The sequence below is a fragment of the Mycteria americana genome, chromosome 1, assembly GCF_035582795.1.
Source record: "Mycteria americana isolate JAX WOST 10 ecotype Jacksonville Zoo and Gardens chromosome 1, USCA_MyAme_1.0, whole genome shotgun sequence".
In the NCBI taxonomy this organism is placed as follows: domain Eukaryota; kingdom Metazoa; phylum Chordata; class Aves; order Ciconiiformes; family Ciconiidae; genus Mycteria; species Mycteria americana.
The window spans coordinates 196,271,785-196,290,667 of NC_134365.1; the positions used below are offsets into that span (position 1 = coordinate 196,271,785).

At 34.8% G+C, this 18,883-nt stretch overlaps 1 protein-coding gene across 1 annotated transcript in view; it reads right to left on the reverse strand.

Moving 5' to 3' along the window:
- NBEA (neurobeachin) overlaps positions 1–18,883 on the reverse strand; it is a 235,388-nt gene that overhangs the window by 160,215 nt on the left and 56,290 nt on the right. The window contains exons 10-12 of the mRNA XM_075498349.1: positions 11,028–11,136; positions 8,460–8,612; positions 7,531–7,699 (exon numbers count right to left, since the gene is read on the reverse strand). Of these exons, the coding sequence (XP_075354464.1) occupies positions 7,531–7,699; positions 8,460–8,612; positions 11,028–11,136 (431 nt within the window). The remainder of the gene's footprint in view (positions 1–7,530; positions 7,700–8,459; positions 8,613–11,027; positions 11,137–18,883) is intronic.

The following is an 18,883-nucleotide window of genomic DNA, read 5'->3' on the forward strand; positions in this document are numbered from 1 at the left end:
TGGAAACAGAAAACAGAACACTAAGGCAATGGGGAGCTCTGCAAAGGATTTCGGTAACAGAAATTTTAAGGAAGGATTAAAAAGAAGATATCCCAAATTAACTGGGAACCTGTTCAAAGATACCTGAGTTTCATACTTCTTATTCACATACCCACCAGTTTCTCTGGAGATGTGTGAGAACCCTGAAAAGGGTTCTTCAACATGCAAAAGATACAAAAGGAATTGCTGCTTGGAGGTTATATGCCAAGCAGGCAAAACGATGCTTTTTCCTTCAGTCCTCCAGTACTATTTATTCCTTGTATTTTGGTTGTGTCTTGAAGCTTCACTGCATTAGAATCAGAAAAAGAGGACAGCCTGTGCCCAAAAGAATTTATTAGTTTGAAAAATTAAAAGACGACTGGTAGAGAAAAGTAAGAGAGGCTGGAGAAACTGGAGGCTATGTAACCAGTAAACAACTACAAATAGCGGAAGAAAGGACTGCAGCAATAGTTATGCAACAGGCATCTGATACAGATTGCATGGAATTAATCTGGGAAGTTGTAAAGCTACATAAAATGGATTTGCCACTATAATTTTTATGTCATCGCACTTTTTGGCTTCATTACTAGTTGAAGAACCTCATTACTAGTTGAAGATTTATTTTTAGAAAAATGCACTATTGACCAAACAATGGTATAATTTATGCTATAATTGAAAAATTTACATTATACACACATATACTCAGGTAAAGAGAGACAAGTGGATCTTGTTTTTCAACTCAAACATTGAAAAGGCGTTTTCTTTACTGGCTATTAATCTTTGTGCCCATCACTGGATACAGACAATTCAGACCCACTGAGAAACTGATAAACAGCACTGCGAAAGACTAAATCCAAACTCAGACCAAATCAGCAACGAAGATAATCCTTTTAAGATCTCATACAGCAACCATAAGTCCCTAAAACAAAATAGAAACATTCTTGTTAATTGGCAAAGAGAAAGGATGCCTCCCTTATCCCACACCAGGATTAGTCACTAAATCATTTCCTGCTTTTAGATTCTTTATGTATGTATTTATTGCAGATAGCACATGATTTGCATCAGATTTTTTTTAATATACACTCATAATGAGAGTTAGCCAGCTTTATCCAGACAAAAATAAATGAAAAAAATTTATCCAATTCATCCTTGCAGCACAGAGCAATTATAGGGGCATAAACCAGTACTAATTAAGAGGGAATATGTAAACATATTCACAGAGTAAAGTACAATCAGTACTGGTGTAAAAAACTGATTGGGAGCTTTAACTAACAAAAATAACAATTTCTAATCCTGTCTTGGGAAATAAAACGTTGTGTTATCAGTTCTACAAACAACCAAACCCGACATTCTTCCATCTGGCTTTTTTATGTGTAAAAAGCATGATTTTTCTACTCCTTAAATTAATAAAACACGATACAGATAGCAGAATCTGATCTCCACGCATGCATAAATAACATCACACGTTATGTGGATCACGGAAGGACCTACTTTTTATCTTACTGTTGCAAAGCTAATGAGAACTGAGTTCCACTCTAACCCAGCCCTTGAAATAACTCTGTGCAACTTTTCCTATCCACAAACCCCAGAAACTATAGTTACTTTCTCCTTATAATAAATTCCCACTTTTCTAGCTCATGTTCAAAAATGTTGGACATTAAAAATGTTCTTGAAAACTCTATTTTAACATGAGTTAATTTGGACATTAACAACCATGAGTTCTCTAGCAGGAGGCAAGATACTGCTCATAAAGGTCCGTTCAAAGTAAGAGTTGGGAAGCACACAGGAGACACTAGTAGACAAAAAGAAATGCTTGGCCAATGGCTCAAGAATGAACTACATTACTCAGCAGCCTGAAACTGAAATGCACATTTCTCTCATACAACAATGAAGCTGCAAGTATTTCATAGGGATGCTCTGCAACAGAGTCCCAAATTACAATTCAGCACAATACATTTCTGAGAGTTGGTAACACTGAGCATCCTAAGTTATTCTTTCTTAGGAAAAAAACCCTCCACAATATTTAGTTTGTTTTTCTGTTATTGCCTTCATTTTACGCTTTCTCATTACTGGACCACTGTTGGTCCATCAGTATTTTCAGAGGATGCCATACAGTTGGTATGTAATTCCAATGAAGGTTTTTCAAGGCATAAATATCATGGTGGGCTCTAATAAGTTCTCTCTTAAATTTACAGAAATTGTGCATCAAATTAATTCAGCAACACGGAGAAATTTTTTTTAAAGTGTATAAATGTTTTATTTTTCTTTAAAAAGGTTACTAAAGAAATTAAACTATCCAACAGTTAGTAGACATCCAAAGATGAAAATTAAAAAGTGAGTTTAAATTTTTCTCTGTTGCTTTGATATTAAAAATATGTGTGCTTTGCCCCTTCTGAAAGACACTCACAGCTTGGCTTTTCTTTAAACATCAGTCTAGTATATATTTTGAAAAGACAAAACATCAAAGAACAACAAATAACGCTAAGATGTCTCTGGCAGCTTGAAGTATTATCAATGAAATGCACTATCTACCACAGCAAGATAAAGAGTTAAATCTCTCCCCACTTATCCTCTTATTCTTTCCTAAAATCCACAAAAGGATATAATCATGGAAGGAAGTAACATAATTTTAAATAATTTTTACTCAATTGCCTGTTTCACTGTGTGTTTAGATACTGCAACTGTTGGGCAACGCTATGATCTTCTCCTGCCTTCATATCTTATTCTGTATGATTTAACAGAATGTTAAAGGCATGCACATAGCAAATCAAGAGAATAGCTATAACCATAGTTCAAGTGTAAAATGTAAAATATAATAAAGTTTAGGGATTCTTTCCTGTGGAAATTAGTTTGACGTTTTCTGCTCTTCCTGACATGAGAATTATTTCACAAGTTTACTTTTAATATGGTCTTAATAAAACACAAGTAATTTTTGTCCTGCCACCTATTTATAACTGGTAATTTAATTAAAAAAAAAAAAACAAAACCACAAACACAACAGAAAAAAAGAAAGTAAAACTCACAATTTTAAACCGAAAACTTGCCTCCACTATGTGGATCTATATCTAAATTGTAAAACCTACTAAGAATGTTATCAAGCAAGCTAATAAGTATACATTTTGAAAAAGTGTTTCTAATACTTCAGACAGAAACAAAACAATAGGCAACTTTAGTATACTGAATCCAAGAAGAAATACCAGTTTGAAACAGGAAAGCAATAATGAAAGAGAAGATACAAAACCAAATTTGAAATAAATATTTGAACCTTTTAAATAATTCAAAACATTTACACCCCCTATTTTATAAGCTGAATACCAGGAGAAGCAAGGGGGAAACTTTCATTTTTTTAAGAAAACAGTGTTAGCGAAATAGGAAGCTTCAATATTGAGCTACTTTGGCTTTAAACAAGGTATACTGAACTGTCAGTACAGACAACTCACCCACTTTGTGCTCTACTAAGACAAGGGAACGCAATAAAACCTTGAAGCAGTGTAACTGTCTGCAAGTGATAGTAAATCAAACTACCAATATTAAAAAGTGTTTCAGCATCTCTGCATAAAAAATGATATGCCTAGAAGACAAGAAAGCATCACACTACTAAAATGTCTGCATGAATAAGCTTACTTTCTAATATGACAGCAAATTATTTGAAGGCACTATAACACATTCAGTCAAATTTCAGATATTGGCAAGATTTCCATTAAAGTCTTCTTCAGATCTGAAAAGTCTGATGTCAAGTTAGCTTAGAGTTTCAGTTGCCTCTGATAAGGGAATCTCATATGCCATTTTCTCACATTATGACATCTTTCTGTTTCTTACAGTAAAATTACTGCTCATAGACAATGGGTCCCGTTCTTTCATTTTGAAATAGCAAATGCTACTTAAAATGCAGCAACTCTAACATTCACATAATTGTATTTTTACAGTGTAAGTTTCTTACCTTCGCAAACTTCTTTTTACACATTATTCTACATTTTAACAAATGATAAATTTGCTGGCTACATGTGACGGTAGTGGCTGTATGCAGGCTAATAACAATCAACACAAAACCAAAATCCTGGAACAGTTAACTTTTTTGAAATGTTAGAATTGGTGAAGTTATGAGTTGCTGAAAACAGAGGTGGAAAGAAAAAAGCATTAAGCATATTAACTACAGCTACTTATAGTATTCTAAGACTATAAGCCTAAATCAGCCAGACCTGCATATCAAATTGGCAGATTGCACTTAATGTTGAAAGAAAGAGCATCTGGTGAAGAAAAGAGATGTAATATATACAGGTGATTAAACATTTTGAAAAGTTTTCAGGAATTTTATCAATTGAAAGTAATTAATGTGAAATTGGTAAAAAACTAATATGAAATTAAGTTAATATGAAATTAAATTTAGCATCCCATCACCTCAGCAATTATATTTCCACAGTCATTTGCTTGCAAATCGTCACAGTTATTACAGCTGTATTAGTCAGAAGCAGAGGCTACCTGTGAAATAACAGCAAAAAAAGTCCTAGTGCTGATTTGCATGGAGAAAATTCCATAGCTATGCTGGATTTGCACATCCATTGCTATGTCACTGATCTTCCTCCCTGATAAGCCGACATTCTTCAACTCAACACAAGGAAAGCTATTTTTACAGACCGGAAAGAGAGTACTACAAAATACTTTCTTATAGTTGCATTAATTACATGGGACTTTCTGCAGTCTAAGCAACAGGGAGGAAGGAAGAGGATAAGGATCAAGGAAGAAAGTTGAGATTAACCTTTAAAAAAGTCAGTTTATAACTAAAGAAAAAAATGAGAAAATTCAGATATAGCAGATAATAATATATATTTTGAAAATGTGCATGGCCTCACAGTTTATCAAACACCTTCCCAACTACCGTATGAAGGCCTTAGTAATTGTGATTTTTGTTGTCATACTGCTACACCAAACAACCAGTAATTTGCACTATCTGATTACCTCTCAGGGACCTAGCTGGTTGCCTTACTGAGAAAACCAGAATATTGTCTGGAATTGACACAAATGAGAAGAGAATGTACTATATCCTTAAAATAGGTAAGAATGAAAGAAAAGATAGGGAAGTAAAACAGCCATATGTATGCTAATTTAGAGTTAACTGATTCATTTGTCATTGCTAATTTTGTGTCCTTGTGTACCCCGTGCCTTCTGTTCAGATTTTGATGAATACATTATATATTTTTTCCTAGCTATTCAACTGGCATTACACATACAAATACTCCAAAAATACAGCTAACTGCAGAGAGGCAGATCTGGGCAAAATAAAAAACAAGCCATACCTCCTACAGAAAGAAATGTCACACTGTTTCCACAAAAGAGCAAGCCTAGCCAGAGGGAAGTCTGTAATATTGAATACATTTTCAAAGTGTTGCTAGGTACTAGTATCATGACACAGAAGTACAGGAATTCTTTAATTAAAAAAAAAAAACAACCAAACAACCAAAACCTCCAAAAAACCCCACCAAAACCCAGAAAGAATTACAGCAATAAAAAGTAGACAATATTAGCAAACTTACAGTCTCAAACCTGTTGAGCAATTTTCCAGGTCTCTAGGTGTAAATATGGGTGACACTTGGAAACTTTACCACCCAACAGCTGGTCACTCAATAGTCACAAATACAATGTACATATTATAAGCTGATCAGCTGAGTTTTTAACATCCTAATTCCTCACTGAGCTCAGGTATGGTTAGCTTGTCTGATGGTAAAACTGCACCTATGCATACGACAGTGTGACCCTCAACAGAGCAGAGGTCTGAAAGCATGAAGCTTGACAGTCAGTCCCAGGGTAGGATTCAACTCACCCTAATTTCAGACATCTACAGTGTAGTTTCCAACACGTGAGACCAGCTTCTAACCTTCCACTGAAGTCAATGGAGATCTATTCAACATAGCCAATGGAATCTAGAAAGCAACTACCTTTCAAACTAAATAGTTCCCAAGGCTCTGACAACTAGGGGTAGGACACAGCTTCCCAAACATACTTATCAGGGTGATCTGACATGCCATGAGGTATCCAAAATATCTACACAGAACAAGCAGATTTGACTCAGGATGCAAAGGACACCTGCATCCTTCTGAAAGGCAGGTGGGATGCCCCACAGAGACTAAAATGATGGTAGAAACCCATATTAAGGCAACTGCCTCCTGAATTCTGCTGTCTATAATCAGCAGACATCTAGCTCAGATGGAGACACTTTCATTGTAGGTAACAAAAATGAACTTGATTCTATTTTGGCAGAGGGAATCCAGAATCAGTGTAAGTGGGAAATATATTTTATCACTGAGAAGAATTTCATGCTAATTAAGTAACCACCAGAGTTAATTTTCATAATCTGATATTGCAAACTTTTCATTCAAATCAACAGAGAACAGAAACACAGTGTGCTTTTGTTAGATATTTTTAAAGTAAATTTTAATAATTTTATGAATAATATCATTCATCTAATATTATACCATGAGAGAACTATAAATGGGGTCCCAGCTCCAACAGCAGCTCCTTCTGTGAGCCTAAACAAGTTACAACTTCACTGCCTATTAGGGTATCTAATCTAGGGGAAGAATTGTTCCTTCCATTTTTTTTTTTATTAAAAAAAGATTGAAGAAAAACCCTATGCATATGGCTAACTCACAAACGAAGAATTAACCAGTAACTTAAATGTTATATATGTCATATTCTTAAATATTTGGATATGCGACAGCACTAAAACATCCCCCCATTTTTCCATTTCTCAGCATGACAGTAATAGTTACAGAATAAAGATAATTCATAAGTTTGCCTATATCAATTAACTTGTAAGAGACTTTCAAGCCAAATCCTCCCTGCTTTACACAAGTAGTCAGATAAATGTAATGACATTACAGCTGGAGTGTATAGGATTAGAATGATTTGATGCTCTGGCTAATACACATCTGTTATATGCAGCATTTAGCCTGTATGTATTATTGTATTTTGTTGTTGCTGTCGTTCAATGCTTCCTGAGCTAAGCTAAGCGCATGACTATAAGCGAAGTTAAATCAATCTCTATTTTATAAGGGCAGAGAAAACAATATTATTAAACTGGAAATACAGCTTCAGAGATCTCAGCGGTGAGAACTAGAAGTTTCCACTGTTTTCAAGATCACTTAACACTACCAATCATTCAAACCCCACAAAGCTTTCTTTGGCATATGAAATACATTTAGCATTTCTTCTCTTACAGAAGAAGAAAAATCAGTGATTTTAATAGGATTCCTAAAGTATGCCCACATAAGTATATGCTATGCGAGTGAAGACCAGAGTTGGAATCTTCTGGGAATACATATAAACATAAGGAGTTATCATCAGAGGCATATGATACACCAAAAGGACTTGCATAGTCCTTCTACTGTTGACCACTGGTACCGATTATTGCCATTGCCTCCTTGTCTACAGATGCAAGGAGCTTTCACACATTTACATCATAAATCGTCCTGTACAAGAAATGCTTATATTTTCTTTCTTATGCATTGTACTTACCTAATCCTTTAGGAGTAATGCCACTGCTATCAGCAGGATTAACCACCCAGTAGTAGTATTTCAGCGTGTGCATTAACTGCAGTACTGTTCCTACTCTGCGTATAGTGTTATAGATCGTAGCAGTTCCAATGAATTCAGCTGACAAGTAGGTATACAAAGACAACTGCACCTGAAGAATGAAATAGTTATCCACCTAAATGTAAGTTATATACTAATAACCTTAATTTTCAGGTTTTTTAGGACTTACTTTGGATATGATATAAAAACCAAAAAAATAATTACAAACAACTTTACTTAGGGCAGGGACTGGACTGACACCTGGAATGACCTCCAGAGGTCCCTTCCAATCTTAATTTTCTATGATTCTATGATTTATGTCATGATAAACCTACTGGTTTGTTTTCTGTTTTGGCTTTTTATACTAAAAGTATATATTACCAAATTTTAGGACCATGTCACTTTTCACTTTGGTCCACATTCCTCAACTGTGATTATTTAGGAAAACAACTAATTCATTATCACCAGAGAAGAACAATAACTTTTTATAGCTTTTATGAAAACAAAATACATAATTAAAATGTAAGTTTATGCAAATGTGTAAAAAAAGATATCTTACTTTTTGCTTACAATTAAAAACACATACTTTTATGCTTAATCTTTAGGAAAACAATGTAACACAGACACTGAAAAATGGACTGGGTTTCTAGAAGCAGTCTTTTGATAGAATTAGTCAGAATCTTAGGCAAGAATGTAACTGCTTTTAGAAACTTATAACGGACATTGGAGAATATAGTTAAGCAGGGTATAGACTTCATGATGTAAAAAATCTTTGTTATTACCATGTTTTAAAATTAAAAAACTAAAAACCTAAGTACCATGGTATAAAAGAATACTTGCAGAGTTATAACATCATTCAAGTGTCCAATTACCTTTGCAGGGGTATGTATCCAGATAGCAGGATTAAAAAGGATGTGATCACATAATTGCTTCAGTAGAGGTGCTCCATGAGACAATCCATCCAAATATTTTGCAAATGACAAAAATTGTTCCAGAACTGCTCTGGTTATATGAACTCTAGATGACTGGGGAAAAATAATCAGAAAGAACAAAGAAAGAAAAACCTTCTTCCTTAATATACTTACAGCAGAAATATGAAGTGATATTTTCACCAGACTCATCTTTACTAAATACATGCAACTGCATATGTTTTTATGTCATTGAATATGAAAGGAAATAAGAAAAAATATCAGCAACTTATACTTTCTAATAATATTCACAGTCTTTCTAATGGCTACATTTAACAGGTTAAAAATATTCATCAATAACTGAGGTTAAATCCTTTTTCTTTTTTTTTTTTTCCTTTTTTGTTTTATTATAATCCAGTCAGCATTCTACATTTTACAGCACAGTGCCTTGAGAACTTTGTCTGAAGTCCTGAACTCTTCGGCAGTTAATTATGTGTCTTACTGAAATTGGGTGTCTCAGTATATAAACACACATTACGGGTAGACTTGCTTTTGTTTCTTAAACATAAGTAGGCATTTGAAGTATTTGGGTTCAAGCTTTCCTCAAATTTCAAGAGAGCCCTTCAGTTTCACAGCATATGCTATAAAATCACTGCTGAGAGCTGCTTCTATTCATTAACATGGCATGCGGACTTTGACAAACTTCTTTGTACACTAAGTTAGCAAAAGGAACTAATAGGAAAAACCACTAAACATCCTTCCCCTTGCCTTCCCTAAAAAATGTTCCAATTACTTCTAATGCTGTAAGTACAGTCTGGGAACATGCAGATTTGTTATTTTTAGAAGTAAAGTCCATTTGCCAGTAATACAAGTGCAGCCTGGATACTGAGTTTCCTTTGGCTTGTACATCACAATTCACAATAAATAGTCTGCAACCAATAAGAACAAAAATGTTGTTTTGAAGTTCAAGTCAGAAAAAAAAAGCTTTCTGTCCTCTCTGAAGTATTTGATCACATGCAAATGAACAACAGATAATATACAAATAATAAAATTGAGCCTGCCTAGGAAACAAAAGGATTTTTTCCTGCCATGTGTGCCAACTGAATATATGTATATACTGAAAAAATAAAATACATCCTTTTGAAAAACTGCTGCTAAGGAGAATTTAGCATAAAAACCCCCAGAAAATGGCATATGCTGTAAAAATGTTGTGATAGAAATCAATCAAAATCCTTTAAATATTCACATACCCTGAGTTTATCGATTGTAGCAGGTGTTAATTAGAATAGTACACAAACTTTTTTTTTTATTATTTCATGTATAACATTCTAAATCGATGTATTCAATGTGCATAAACTATAGTGCTCTATACAAGAGAAAGGGACTCCATGAGGGCTCACCAGCCTGCCTGTATATAACTTACAGAACTGGAGCTAACAGCTTTGTATATTCATTCTGGTTATGTCACAGGAAAACCTACCACTGGAAAAAAAAAACCACCTTAGACTAGTTCTTCGACATTCTAAATCACAATTGCTTAGTACAGAAAACACAGAAGCACAGAAAATAATCTGCTTTTAGGTATTACTTCAGTGAAGGTAAAGTCTTTCTACTATAAGAATGTATTCCCCTAGCTGAAAATAACATAGGGAGCAGAATGAGAGAAATTATTTATCATTCTTCTTCAAAATTCAGTACGTTTTTAAAGGTGAGATTATCATTATTTAATTTCACCTTTGGAAAACAAAAACCTCTGGTCATAACTTCTTCTCAAATGATTGTTATACTGACCTCATGCTAATGAAAAATACAGTAGCAGACATTCAAGAATGTCAGAGCCATGAGATTCAACCATAAGAGTATTACTATCTTAGTACAGTAGTTTGTTTTCAGATTATTAAATCACAGCAATGTGAGACCAGGAGGCAGGTAATGTTCCTCAGACAAGCATCTGAACTGAACCTCAGTTTTGTGATAACTGCTCATCATGTCTGAAAAAAGCAAGTAAAGGGAATGCCCCTTGCAACTGTTCCTTTCAGAAATGAAATTATTTTACAGATTTTCTTCTTCAAAACACAGAGCAACTATTTCAACAATTTCAGAACTGAGCCACAGAGGATTAACTTAATTTTTATTAACATACATAAAAAAAGAAATTTAAACCTAAATTATGGCACGTCTGTGATATGCTTGTACAAACTGGGAACAAGAGAACTCTCCTAAACAAGAGTTTGGGGGACAGAGAGTGGAGAAACACAAATGAAAATACATTAAAGTGATTCACAAACAGACCTAAAGTAAAAATTAGACAAAAAGGATCACCTCTAGAAAACTGATTCTTTGAATACTGGCATATAAGAGGATAAGGAAGATGAAAAGACTCCTGTAGACAACTTATAAGTATCAGAAATCAAAAATATCTCATACCACAAATATATTTTATTCCACCAGTCCTTTGAGCTAAGTGATTGAAAATACCACAATGACAGTAGAAATACTAAGAAGAAAGATTAAAAAACCCTCCAAACATACCTTTTCAAGGAGGTAGCCAATGACTAGAAAGCCTTTTCCACCAAGCATTTGTTCTTGCATGGCTACTGAACTCTTAAGAAGCTCAACCAAGAAAGCCAATAGGGTAGCACTGCATGTAAAGAACAAGCATTTTTACAGATTACAAATGTAGAAAAATCGATCTGTTAAATTCTCAGTATTCCAGCTATTAAGTGAACAGAAACAGGCTTAAAGTGGTGACCAATCCCTTGAAAGAATATAAATCTTACTTTTTCTGACAAATTTCTCCAATGATTGTTCACATATTACAACGGTAGGAGTGGGAGTTCATATGCAAATAGAAGTGCAAAATCATTTTGTCAGCTCTCCTGATTTGACCAGGACTATCCCAGGTTTTAAATATCCAGTCCTGCAACTTGCAGTTCTAGCCAAAGGTTTTGCAGTTGGAAGAGGCAGGAGATGATGAGTGGGATCCAGCTGACAGTGCTAGAATGATGCAGGCAGGGGCTGTGTCAACCATTGTACCATCCAGACTAACTATGCTAAACAGCAAAATTTGCAGCCACTAGGTATATCCCCATTCCACACTTTCGGTCCCTAGAGTCACTACTACCACAGAAATGAAGCATAAAATGGCTGAACATGCATGCGGGCAACGATGCCCACCACAAACCACAGTGGAACAACAGCAGGATGAAGAGCTTCCTTCATACTTTCTCCAGACCAAACACGATAATAATATCTAGGCCTGACAAAATAAAGGCTGAGAATCATTTTCGTCCAGTTAGGAAAGCACAGGGAGACTCCAGAGGCCACAAGCAAATCACCCAGCAGCCCATCCCAGCAGTATCTGCAAGTGAGGTGTTCAGAAAGCACAGGGAGGGGGAAGAAAGTGTTCAGAAAAGGTTACTGTTTAGAAACAGAAGAGATATGAAAGACTTCAGGGGACAGACTCAGCAAGAAAGTGAAACTATGTTATGAAAACCAACAGTGGAAACATATGACACATCAATGCCCCGTGGGAGAAAAATCACAATTGACTCTTGGGTGGTGAGAGGGAAACGAAAATGCACTCATCTGTTGCTGAAAAACCCAGAGGAAAGGGAGAAAGAAAAAAAAAATGACAGAGAGGAAATATTTAAAATGATTTTCCAAATATATCAAAAAGCTAGATGATGGAATGCATTGTACTGCATATACAATGCATACATAAAGTTATTATTCCTTTTCTAAAAATAAAATAGGTGTAACAATTCCTGGCTGTACTGACAAATATCTGTAACCATGAAGGTTTTCACACAGGTGGTGGGCACAGGCAAACGTGAAAACTGTGGCTTTTGCAGCTATGAAAAAGTGAATTGAAGTAAATGTTCATCCTGCATTTTATAAATTTCAGCTTTACTTACAGCATGTAGTCAGCTATAGATTCACTTGCTCTCCAAATACTTTTACTTTGAAATAAATGTTGAGATTGGTTAATCCATACCAGCACCAAAAAATAATCAATGTGCTGAGGAAAACAAGATTTATTCTATTGGGCGAGCAAGGCTGCCATGCGAAAAGTACACAGTGTAGGCAAAGTACATGCTGTGAACATGAAATAGTGCCTTGTCTTGCTTCATTGTTGAATGGTCACAATAATCAGTCTAAAATCACATACAGAATGCTCCACAGAGTGTCAGCAGTAAAAGAACACAGATAATATCCATTTACAGTACTCCAAAGCTTTTATCAAAACAGCCAGTCAAGCTGTCACATCAATTTCAAACCAGGTTATATGTATCAATTTTTTCTTACCCCGACTGAAAGTTTCTATTGTATTTGTCATCTAAAATAAGATACTCATCATTTTTACTACATGACAATCCATAAGAAGCTCATGTAAAGGGTTGAAGATTTATATTTAGAAACTTAAAAAAAAAAAATTGGATAGGTCAAAGAAAATTCCATATAGATGGTGCTTACTATCATCCTTTATGAGTAAACTTATGATTTAGGAGTACAACCCATCATGCATAGAGTTAAGAAACAGCATACATCTTTGCAGGATTAGGACCTAAATTAGAATAATAAATACTATTAATATTATATTGAAAAGTCAAAAAATATTCTTAAAATTGATTTAAAAGATTGTTGTACCATGAACATAGCACCAGACTTAAGTTTAAAAGGTTCTAATTCCACTTCTATAAGTGATTTATCAAAAGCCCTTTTCTTTGTATTGCAGATTATTTGTCCCTTCTATGAATTTAGATGTAAACTCATGGGCTGGAGTTATTCTTATCTCATATTAATACAATCTCTACGCAATTGTTAGAAATGCTGATATGACTCCAAATATAAGTTATAAGACACACTGACACCCTAAAAATAAAGATTTTTCTCTCTTTTCTTTTTAAGTACACATAAAACACACCAGTCAACTCAGAAATAATCAAGTGGCCAGTTACTATTTAACCATGCCACAGACACAGAAACATACAAACTGATTCTATGCAAGAAAGACTGAATCAACACAGTTTATTAGTTCAGATGCATAGAGCCCAAATATCACTTTTTAGATATTAACCATCTTTCTGTGGGGTATGGCTGAACTGATTAATCCTGCCTGCCCGCATTAGCTCTGCAAAGAGCTACCTTAGCTGTCACTGCAAAGTGATGCCCATGTTTCTAGTTCCAGGAAAATGTATTAATTCAGCCAATACTTTTGTGAATGAGCTATGCCTTTTCCTAAGTCCAAAATGGCTTTTAACATCTATCGAACCAGACCCATAAAGGCAGCACAAGCCAGCCCTGCAGAGTCAGCTCAGGTCTGCATGCAGTAACTCTAGCTCCCAATCCTTCTGCATTATCCAAGATTGCCACCATAAATAGTAGAGTTGACTGTAGTATATAGTAATTCAAACCTTGGGATAGCACATGCGAATGCATCATTACACTTTGTACCGTCAAGCACATAAAAAATTCCAAGTATCAGAAAAAGCAGCAGTTAAGGAGAACCACGTGGCAGTCACATAGGGGCACAATGAAGTTTGAGGTGAATACTGTATAGGACCACAGTACTGATGAAAATTAGCACCATAATTAAATGTAACTAGCAGTTTGTCCACATCATTATGCAGGAAATGAAGTAATTAAAAGATCTTTAATATTTTAACTGATAGCAGAACTGTAAAATCAAAATGGAAGTGTTTTTAAATTCTCACTGCACGTACAGTACTGAAGCTATTACTACCTGAAGATGGTGACTGGAGACAGGCAGGAAACAGATTACATGCTTAGTCTGATTTTTTTCCAGAAATCTTGCTTACACTTGTTTCAGGTGAAACTTCTTTTTTGGATGAGGAAGGAGGGAATGAAACTGCACTAAATAACAGCTGTTGCACAAAACACTGTTTTTACATGTTATGTTCTCTATTTATATACTTTATGCTAGAGAGCATTCAGTCTGCCTGAAAAGACCCAACAGTTAACAATTCTCAGATAAGCTTTTCCAACCTCTTAAAAACTTCTCTTTCCCCACATGTTCAGACTGACATCAAGCAAACATTTAAGTGTGTATGTATGTGTATATATATCTATATATATATATATATATAAATAAGTATAAAAAATCCATACTGACATAATGGATCTTTTCTCCTCATATTGCATTCTAAGAATTTAGTCTTCTGGAGAACTTACTGCCTAATTTAGAGGATTGTATCCAGAACTCTTAACATATTTCTAAGGATAGTCAATTTATGTAGTCATCTTGGTAGCTGAAAATAAATTAAACCTGAAGATTTTAAATATACAATTTTTTATCAGCAGAACCAGGTTGCCAAAATTATGCTTTTAAAAAGGTTGCTGTTGACACGGGGGAAATAATAGTGATTAGAAGACTGTCTTCTAAGATGAACAATTTTTCAAACATAATTTAACAAACTTACCAGCAACTAAAATGCATCGGATTGCTGCAGGGCTCACATTAAACTTGCAAAATTCTGTGCACTGCCATACAAAATTTCTCTCCATTCTTGCCTATTTTCAACTCCCCTAGATACAAAGGCAAATATAAAGGATACTTCAGCCCATTCCTACATCTCCTCTATACCACGTCCTGCCTAGAACAGATCAGTTTGTCTGCAGTGCAGCTAAGATAGAGATACAAAATGAAAGTATATATGTCAACCAACACTAAATCAGACAGAATTATGATTTCTACTGAAAATATAATTAATTTCAGGACAAAATTTTTCCAGCAGTTTTCCATTACTAAGAAGCAGGAAAAAAAGGTTGGAGACCAAAACATGAAGATGCTGTATTTCCAATGGTTATGATACTGCTTATTCTATAATTAGCATATTGTAGAGACAGTAAGCCTCTGGAATACTGCTATGTAAAAAACTGAAGATTAATTACATTGTTACAACATTGCCTGATTTTCCCCTCACATACATGTCCCTTGTGAAGACTTAGAATTTTTTTTTTTTTTTGGATAAATGAAAAAGGAGCACAGAATTGGTGTTCACAGCATACACTGTCTGACTGGAAGACGTTCTTAAGGATGCTTTCATGTCTACACATAATTATTATATTTCTGAAGTCCCTACCTTTATAATTCAGACAGTTATTCTTATGATGTGCACTGTCATGTTACAAATACCACCTAGTTTATTTCATTCATCTAAATACATAGATATAATATAAATAACTATTATGTTTCAATAGTCCATCATTATGTTTTAACATTACAATGTTTCAGCATCACAATCTTCAGTCAACAGTCATGCAATGTTACTCCTTAAATAAAAAATATACTAGAGATATTCACAAAAACAATGGCTTCTGTAGACAACAGTCTTCAAAATTCCAAAATATGTCATCGCCTTCTTCATTAAAAATGAGAATAATTACACGCATAAATATATATTTCATTTTCACTGCCCATTTATATCTATGGGAATTTTAAAGAACCTTTTCATTTTACACGTAACAGAAGCTCACAGTGGAAATCCCAGGGTTACGAAGGCTTTATGCTATGAAAATCATTGAACAAGAAAGAGCTGCTTTTGTCAAATTCTAAATTGACTGGTAGTTCCCACTAAGCAAACAATTATTACTGTTTTGTGGAGATAAAATACAGGACAATTTAGATAAACTATTCTTATGAAATGAGTTTCTATGACTTCACTTACAAATGAAGCACTCTATTAGGAACATCAGTCATATATTCAAATAAACTCAGATGACAAAGGCTTTGGAGGAATAAAGAAAACCCTAGAAGTCAAGCATTTGCATCACTAGGATAAAAGTGAAATTTGTCTTGGGTTTTTTTGTTGTTGTTGTTTTATTATTATTTTTTTAAATCACTACATAAATCAATTTCTCTAGTCTACTCTTTCCCATGATAATTTTCTCTGAAAAATTTACCTTAATTACTTTAAGTTTCATCTTGGATTGTGTATTACAAAATTATCTGGATTGTGCTTTACAAAAGGCACCTTTAATTAAAGTAGGCATGTAGCTATAAAGATCTAAGTATGTTAATTAATAACAGATGATTTAACTTGAAGAGGCTATGTAGAAGAGAATGATGCAGGTATTTGTTCTGTCTGATTATCTTTGGGAAGGATCTTTTATAAACTAATTCCATTTGTATCTTCAGCTTCTCCAAAATAAGACAAAAGGATCATATGATGAACTCCATCACAGGCTGTTAATATGATAACTTTTGAAAACTAATCTTAGCACAAACAGATAAAGTGGTATTAAGGAAAATCATTCACCACCAATTAATGTTTTGTTTTTAAACAAAAATATCCTAAGGTACTTGGCCCCTTAACTTCAAATCAAAAAGCAATACTGGCTGTGTTTAGGTAAATTTATTATTATTATTATTATTATTATTATTATTATTATTATTATTACTTTTCATCTGCTGGCTGCCCATTACATCTCATTGTTAGCAAACGGTTTTAAATTAGTTTGGCTGATTCATTAAGTAATTTGTTACTTCATCAGAATATTTACTAAATGTTTCATAGTACGGACTTAGAAATCCTCAGGGAGAAGCATTAGCAATATTTTAGCAATATATTTTGATGCACAGAAGATGCAAGATGATCTCCACTTCCTTACTTCATTCCTTCAGGAAGAAAATCAAAGCACAAAGGGTAAGCATGGATTTCAGAAATTGTTTTGACTGCACTTATAATACAGGTTGGGAATACAAAAAGGGATTTTCATCAAGGTATATTCACTGCTAAAGCACGAAATCAAACACTTGCGCATGTTTTAACGCAGTCAGTTGCTCTGCTGCTACTTTACTAATTACTCATATTCATTCATTCATATTTATGCAGTCACGGCCGCTAAAGCCGGCGTGCTGCAACGCCAGGAATGGTTCCCCTAACCAGGTTGGAGGTAAGATAAACTCAGAGCAGAAGAGACGCAGGCAGATGGTGGGGATGGAGAGGAAGTTCCCATGAGCTACAGCTAGAGCAGCTCTCTAAAGTGTTTCCTTAGCTTCCAGTTTAACTACCTTTTTTCTTTCTGTAAGCTTGTTTGAGAGAAAGGGGAAACTACTTCTTTCTTTTCTCTTTTCCACTCCTTTTTCTCATAACATACAATGAGGACAATTGAGGACAATAACAGAAGACTACTAAACGTGTTTCATCCAAACTGATGCCACTGAACACGACTGAGATGAATAGGTGTTGCGTGGGAGACTAGAGAGGCAAGTCATTACACACCTCTGCTTATGGGCATGACATTTGCATACAGACTCCAGTCATAAATTAGCCACCCTTAATATCTCTTGGATCTCCTGGCATATGCGGAGGTACCGCAGTTTGGGAGTTTACAAAGGATTTCTACCACATGATACAGTGACTGTATTTTCATTATAAACTATTGTCCAGGCAGTCTGATTTCGCAAGTCACACTCCTGCTGTCACAGTTTGGGAAGGTTCCAGTATAACTGATTTCATCTGAGCACAGCTCAGTTATGCTACAGGTGTGAAATTTCAGGTGCGATATTCAGCCTTCTTCCCTTTGAAACGCATGAGGAGAGGGTTATCGGCATCCGACTCTGCAAACTCTAAATTGTAGGCTGGAGGCGGCGGTGGACTGGGACCTTGGCTCTGCACCAGAGGCACAAAGGTAAATGCAACCACCTCGGAAAGGATGACTTTCGTACCCACTCTCAAGTTTAAATACCTGGGCCAGCTGTGGCAAACAAGAAAATTCTTGAAAGACATTAGGAGAGGACAGGTTAGGTAGGTAGGATACTACTTGACATTCATCTTATTTGCTACCATGATCTTAAAGATAAATTCAGTTAAACTAATGACATTATTAAGAATTATTGGAAACTCACAGATTTTTCATATTAAGCTAATAAAAAAATTAAGACATCAAATTGTATTTCCTATCAAGCTGTGCTATTTCCTATCTACGGAAACTGGTAGGAAAACTGCCTGTTTCCTATCAAACTATTCATCTATCAAAAAGTAGATGCAGCAACACTACTAGTTACAGACAGGAACCCAAAAAGTCATCATCTGAATATAAAAAATACTAAAAAAAATGAGTACAAGATATGAATTCATCAAAGCAAAACACACAAAACATTTACAGGAAAAGATGAAGAACAGGAGTTGAAATATTATTGTTGCCCCCCTCACCAATGTTTCCATTTCACTGACTGACAATAGGTGGGCAATATACTCTGTAACAGGGCTACCTATATTAAAGACTGAAAGTAATGTCAGTAATAAAGCTGACTGAAAAGATGCCTATGTTTACTTTGCTACAAATTTTAGGTGGGTGTATATATCACCTTTAAGAAAGTTAAGGTGGACCTAGGCACATTTATTTAGTATGATAAACAG